Source organism: Poecilia reticulata, linkage group LG1 (genome assembly GCF_000633615.1).
Source record: "Poecilia reticulata strain Guanapo linkage group LG1, Guppy_female_1.0+MT, whole genome shotgun sequence".
NCBI classification, from domain to species: domain Eukaryota; kingdom Metazoa; phylum Chordata; class Actinopteri; order Cyprinodontiformes; family Poeciliidae; genus Poecilia; species Poecilia reticulata.
This window is the reverse complement of record NC_024331.1, coordinates 11,582,366-11,589,612: the sequence shown is the minus strand read 5'-3', so window position 1 is coordinate 11,589,612 and position 7,247 is coordinate 11,582,366. Positions and strand designations below refer to the sequence as shown.

General features: G+C 40.6%; 1 protein-coding gene across 3 annotated transcripts in view; it reads left to right on the top strand.

Annotated features, from left to right (window-relative positions):
• The window catches only part of LOC103463029 (voltage-dependent T-type calcium channel subunit alpha-1H-like), a 246,303-nt gene that overhangs the window by 61,811 nt on the left and 177,245 nt on the right, over positions 1–7,247 (top strand). For all 3 annotated transcript variants that reach the window (XM_017304531.1, XM_017304532.1, XM_017304529.1), the window contains exons 3-6: positions 259–352; positions 510–643; positions 1,225–1,322; positions 5,017–5,176. In XM_017304531.1, coding sequence (XP_017160020.1) covers positions 259–352; positions 510–643; positions 1,225–1,322; positions 5,017–5,176 — 486 coding nt within the window. The remainder of the gene's footprint in view (positions 1–258; positions 353–509; positions 644–1,224; positions 1,323–5,016; positions 5,177–7,247) is intronic.

Below are 7,247 nucleotides of genomic sequence, written 5' to 3'. Positions count from 1 at the left end.
GGAGGACGTTAGAAACCAGGCTAGTCTTTCTCGATGCCAGCTTAAGCAGAGTTTACTCAGTTCTGAACAGGGTAAAATCCCATCAGATTTAGAAAACTCAAATTACCTGTTAGATGGAGAGCTGGCTGCACATCTCCCTCCTCTGAGAAGAGGAAGTAGAGTGAGAGAGAAGGGGGGGGAGGTGTTGCGCAACAACAATATGAAGTATGTTGTCATACTGAAATGCTGCCATGGTGACGACCCTTAACTCTGTACCACATGGTTCGAGCGAGTGAGCATTCTGGCCATCCTGCTGAACTGTGTCACTCTGGGGATGTTCCAGCCTTGTGGACACACTCCATATTTGCTACAGGTAAAACACAGTGTCCCACTCATACGCACACATATTAATTTAAATGAAAAAGAAATTACATACAGCTTTGTAACTTTAGTAACAATCCTCGATTTTCTTTCTGCTAATCAGTTCACACTAATCCTCTGTGCGTGTGTGTGTATGTCTTGGTGAGTAGGCTCTAGACGATGGGATCTTTGCATTCTTTGCTGGGGAAATGGTGGTGAAAATGGTCGCTCTCGGGGTTATAGGTCAGAAAGGTTATCTAGGCGACACATGGAACAGATTGGACTTCTTCATAGTTATTGTGGGGTGAGTATCCTGCACACCCACACACATCTTGGCACACACCAACATACGCTTGACATTTAACTGGCATTAAACAAGTGTCTAAACTTTACACAAAACACACACATACACACTTTTGGCTCTTTGTTAATGTCAGACGTGTGTGTGTGTGTATGTGTGTGTGTGTGTGTGCTTGTGTGTGTGTACCATGTATTTAATACCTGGTGGGGACAATTTTCTTGATACATTACGTTGTGGGGACCAATGTACCTTGTGGGCCCACAAGGGAAATTATGTAGGTCTAGGACTAAGGTGTGAATTGAGTTTTGGTTAGGGTTAGGTATGTAGAAATACATGAAAGTCAATGGAAGACCCCACAACGATAGCATGACAAACATGTGTGAACATATTTGGAGATGTTTGTGTGTGTGTGATAGCTTCATTGAATGACAATTGCAGAACTTTTTCCTCGTAGAGAAGCAGACCCTGATTACTTGTTCTTTAAAGGCTTTGTATCCCAAAGAAAGAATTCCTGGTGGGCTCCTAGGGTTTGCCAAGGTCAGGCTGATCCAGATGCCAGTAATGATTTGGTCCCACCGTTGCAGAATGCTGGAGTACTCTCTGGACGGACACAATGTCAGCCTATCAGCCATCAGAACTGTTCGAGTTCTCCGCCCACTGCGAGCCATCAACAGAGTTCCCAGTAAGCTTAATTCCTCCTTGTTTCTCTGACATTCAGCTCATTCACAATGTGCAGTATATTTATTGCTTTTCTCTAAGTGAAACTGTTCCCCTGTGGCTGACAATAACCACTGACCTTAGTTCCTCTTTTCTAAAGGTTGTATCATGATTTCTAAACTTATTATTTTCTTTCAGAGTGTAATATAGTTTTTTGTGCAGCAAGGCCCAAACCAAACAAAGCCATTCCACAACCTTAAGTACCTGCACTGTAAAATCTAATTAGTTCACCTTACATATTAAAAAAATGTGTAAACTCATTGCCTCAAAAAATTAAGCAAAGTAGGATTAAGGTTAGTGAGTACGTAAGCCTCATTTATCTTAGGTAAGCAGTACTAAATGTTCTCTTATACACTTGTATTTATTAAGGTTTTATTGGCTCTTGTCTTAATTTGAAAATAGTCAGACAGGAATGTGGGTATTGAGAGAGGGGAAAAATGTGGCAAAGGTCATCAGTCCGGGACTCAAACCTGTGACAGCCGGGTCAAGAACTAAGGCTTCCATATGTGGGTTCTGCTCTACCCTGCAACACCACAGCACTCTTCTCTCCCACTTCACAGAATGACTAGTTAAACTTAGACTTATTTTATTGTCATTGCACAAAGAAACATAAGTAAAATTGGCAATGAAATGTCATCACTTGGCCACTGGAGCACACACAGAAACACAAGTGTGCCTCTAATTACATAATAAACAAATAATAATGTGTTGCTAAATATATATAACTTAGCAGTCTCAGACAGTTTTAGTGATGGGATTGTTGATCAATCTGATGGCCAGTGGGAGACAACCAATTCTGAGTCTGGCTGTTCTACAGCAGATGCTACAGACTCTCCTGCCAGATGCCAACTGGATGAACAGACCATGGAGAGGATGGGTGGAATCAGAGAGGATCTGGTTTGCTCTGGCTGAGCAGCATCTGTGTACAATGATCTGGATGGGGGGGAGTGGAGCCTCAACGATCCTCTCGCCTGTCTTCACCTCTCTTTGCAAGACTTCCAGTCTGAGGCTTTGCAGCTCCCAGACCAGATGGAGATACTGCTGGTCAGCTGACTCTCAATGGTTCCTCTGTAGAAGGTGGAGAGGATGGGAAGTGAGAAGGGAGCCCTTCTCATTCGTCTCAGAAAGTGCAGGTGCTGCTGTGCTTTTTTCACCAGTGAAGTGATGTGAGGTGTCCAGCTGAGGTTGTCTGTAATGTGAACCCCCAGGAACTTAGTGCTGCTGACGATCTCCACTGCTTTGTCATTGATGAGGAGTGGTGTGTGGTTGGGTTGTGACCTCCTGAAGTCGACAATGATCTCTTTTGTCTTGTCGACGTTCAGGAACAGGTTGTTTATTTTGCACCAATCCACAAGATGTTGTACCTCTTTTACAGAAAAGAAAAGTTAAAATTAACTACAGAGTTAACTTTATTGTTGTGCTGAATTAGTCCCACGGTTGTTGTGTAGTCTGCATATTTCGTGATGTGGTTGGTGTTAAACCTGGGATGACAGTCGTGGGTCATCAGGGTAAACAGAAGGGGGCTCAGGACACAACTTTGTGGGGAGCCAGTGTTTAAAGAAATGACATTGGAGGTGTTATTACCCACACGGACAGACTGAGTTCTGTCCGTGAGGAAGTCCAGCAGCCAGTTGCACAGTGGAGTATTGAAGCCCAGGGCGACCAGTTTGCTTACCAGATCCTGGGGGATGATCGTATTGAATGCTGAGCTGAAGTCCAAAATCAGCATCCGTACGTGGGTGTTTCTTTTTCTCCACATCTGGTACATCTACCAGGCTCAGATGAAGAGCAGTGGAGATGGCATCTTCAGTTGAGCGGTTAGGTTTGTATGCAAACTGGAAAGGGTCAAATGATGGAGGCAGTATAGAGATATAAGAGTGGTTAAGGGTCATACATATGACCCTTAACCACTCCCTCAAATCACGTCATGATGATAGATGTTAATGCAACGGGTCGTAAGTCATTAAGACATGAAATGTTTGGTTTTGTGGGCACTGGAATAATAATAGCTGACATAAAACATGAGTCGACAATAGTCTGGTGCAGAGACGTATTGAAGATGTCCATGAGCACATGGGCTAGCTGGTCTGCACATTCTTTGATCAGCCTTGCTGGAATGTTGTCAAGACCTGCAGCTTTTTGTATGTTGACCTTCCCCACGGATTTTCGCACAGCAGATGTTTCGAGCCTGAGGGCCTGTTCATCAGGGAGAGGAGTAGCTTTCCTTGCAGGGGTTTTATTTAGGGCTTCAAATCTTCCAAAGAAGCTACTGAGCTCAATAAGGAAGCTAAAGTCATCTAGGCAGGATGAAGATGTGGTTTTATAGTCAGTCACAGACTGGATGCCCTGTCACAGTTGTCCGGTGTTGGTGGCATCATGAAAGAAACCTTGCATCTTTTGACTGTAGGCATGTTCTCCTGCCTTGATGGCTCGGTTTAGATTGGCCCTTGCTGATCTAAGTGCGTCCATGTCACCAGATTTGAAAGCAACATTTAATTAATTACATCAAATTTTTTGAAATATATAATATACAAAAAATGTTCTGTGCCTATGTATGGACTAAGTAGATTTGGGTTTTATGAACTATGCTTGTTGTCTTGCTTCCTTAATTATTAAATGTCGAGGACGACATTTCTGTTGAAGGGGAGTGGTTATAAAACTATTTCAGAGGTATTTCTACCTGTTAATCGCTGCACTTCTCTCCCTAAGTCCATAGATGCCAGGTGTAAAAGTGAAACAAAGACAACAGTCACTGTTCAACTTCACAATCAACCAGTATTTTATTCAATCAACCAAACCCATAAGATCACATGATCACATGATGATGGGCTACTGTAGCACCCAGGCAGCGTGTGATGATTTGCTGCCTAGAGACAATGTAGGTGTTATTTTGCACAAAATATTCCACCCAAAGACGTGGGACTAAGTTTATCAGCTGTCTGGTGCATTCCACTAAGCTGTTCTCTCTATCTTCCTAAACTGCCTCAGACTGGTTTGTGAGACCACACTGAGCTCTCCTCACCCCTATGACCCTACATGTTGATAATAATAATGCATTTTGTTTGTCAGCGCCTTTCAAAACCCCCAAGGACACTTTACAACATTAAAAACACTAACTAAACAGTACAAATAATAATAATAAATAAATAAGTAAACAATTAAAAAAGGCTACACAATACAAAGCCACAAAATAACTAAAAAAAGTGAGAAGGCTAACTTGAACAGATGAGTTGTGATTTGAAGGTCGGAAAAGAGTCATTATTAAGGATAGGGACTATGGTTACAGAGTTAAAACAGCAGATGTGATTACAAAGAATTAATGTTTTCATTATGGTATGAGTGAGTTGGAACAACCATAGACCGTTTATGATTAGTACGTATATCACGCTTGAACTTTTCTGATTTTTGTACACCAAAATGAATCTTAAGGTAAGTTTTATTTCCACAATCATCGCTGCCTTTACCGACAAGCAGCAATGATGACATCTTGATGTTAACATCTGTGTCAAAGTGACACATGACTGACTCACAATAGCAATAGGTGGGGGAGGGGGAACATTACACTGTTCCTATTCTGAATAACAACATTTAGCAGGAAGCAAATAGAAACAAACTGATGTCTTCTTGCCTTGGTGTTGATGCTGTATGTGTTTTTTTAGGTATGCGCATCCTGGTGACCCTCCTCCTGGATACACTTCCAATGCTGGGCAATGTGTTGGCCCTCTGCTTTTTTGTCTTCTTCATCTTCGGCATCGTCGGCGTTCAGCTGTGGGCGGGGCTACTGAGGAACCGCTGTTTCATGGGAGAAGATGTCAGAATGTGGGTTTGTAGTAAAGCCAAGCAGAAGTCACAACAAAAAGAATACGTCAGCCTCATTGTCTTGAATGAGTCAATACGTTGTGGTAGAAAACTCTTCCAATCTATTTCAGTGTTGATATAACAATCTGATCCTGTTTGTGCTCTAATCAAGTCTGTTTGACAGGCAGTAAATCTATAGATTTCTCTATTTCTTCGATGTTAAAATTACCAGGAAGGGCAAATGAAAGGATTAAAGAGGCCTGATACATATTTTGTTTCTGTTTAGTAAGAGGTTGAGTCTCAGTGTCTCTCTGTGGTGTGAATCACATTGTCACCGTCATGCTTGATCACTGTTGGATTTCTTTACACCACTACTCTCAGTCCTGTTACTCATAGCCTCACAGATGTGTTCACATACCATCCGGTAACATCATTTTCACCTCTTGCACTCCAATTTGCTCATATGATTCAGAGATGTGTCTCTGCAGCTTCTAAAGCTGCACTTCAAGAATGAATGTGTCACAAACTGGCTCAACAAAAGTCCAAAATAATGGAGCCATGGTGAGGATTTCACATATTTTGACACTAAATGCAGACAAAGCAGCCATCTAATTTTGGGAATCAGCAGGCTCATTGGGGTTCTCCACTCAGGTGGTCCTGGTGCAAGAGGCAATTTAGGCTAAAGTTTATTTTAGATGCTCATTCACATGTGTCACAGAGCAAGAAGAAAGTTTGTCAACATAAATCCCATTATTTTCCTCATTATTCCTGCAAAAAGATACTTTAACATTGGTAACCCGTAGCCCAACATGTAAAGGGCTACGTGTTGTGACTTGTTGAAATGTAAATTTAAACCAGTCAAAACGTGCTTCATGAATGGGACCCACTTTTGTTGATTTAGTACAACCTGTAATGTCAAAACCAGCTTAGTTCCCCATGTGGGTCTAATCAATGTCCTCACTGAGCCCACTTGCATAACGCAATGCAAGTGGGCTCAAAGTGACAACTGACAACACAATAGCAGTCATTATATTTGGCTCATTAAAACTCATTATAATTAATCAGAGTAGCAACGTATTTAAATAAAAATGTGTGGAGTATTTTATTTGATATAGGCTAAACAATACAAAAATTATTCATATAAATTTTTTACAACACAAAAATGACCTCAAACAGGCTTTGCTTGATCATCCAACCAAGTCACCCAGAATGAATCACTACTATTTTGTTGTAGTCATATAAAACATATCAAAACATTGTTTTACTTGCAGCTATTCACAACTGAATCAACAGTATGCTGTTTTGAACAAATCAAATACATGAAAAATGTAAATACAAATACATTTTTGTATTTACATAAATGTAAATACAAAAATTTATTTTTGCAACAAGCTAAATCCCATATTTAGCTTGTTGCATCTCTCCTACTTCACAAAGGATTTACTTTGAACAGCAGTTTTGCAGTCTCTTAGGCTGAAGTAATTGTATAACAATGTGAAAAAGGTCTGCAGACTTTTCTGGTTTCAATAAACTCCCACTAATTAATCTTCCTCAAGAAAACAAAAACTCATGCTTATGTGGGTCAGTTGTCTTTGTAAAGTCAGAGCTTTTAGATGTTTTAGTAGTTCGCAACAAACAATTATTTTCATCCCTCTGTCTACACTTCAGGGCCCAAATGTAAATGTATTATAGAGGTCTAGTACCTTCTTTAGCTCATGAAATGATAAAACTCATTATAGTGGTTTATTAGAGTAATTTAGTCCAGATTTTCTTGGTCTATATATAATGCAATTTTAATGCTTTTCTAAATCTTAATTGTCCCTTGGAACCCAAAAAAAAACATACAACACATTTTTATTTTTAATAAACAGCATAAAAATTGGTAATAAACCAAAACTTTGTTGCTCTGAGTTGTATGAAGCTGTAAGGTAGATAGAAAGTTTAGCATTATTAATGGTGGCAGTAAGTTGCCATTTAGTTGCCAAAGTGCTGCCACACCATCCATCCATCCATCCATCCATCCATCCATCCATCCATCCATCCATCCATCCATCCATCCATCCATCCATCCATCCATCCATCCATCCATCCA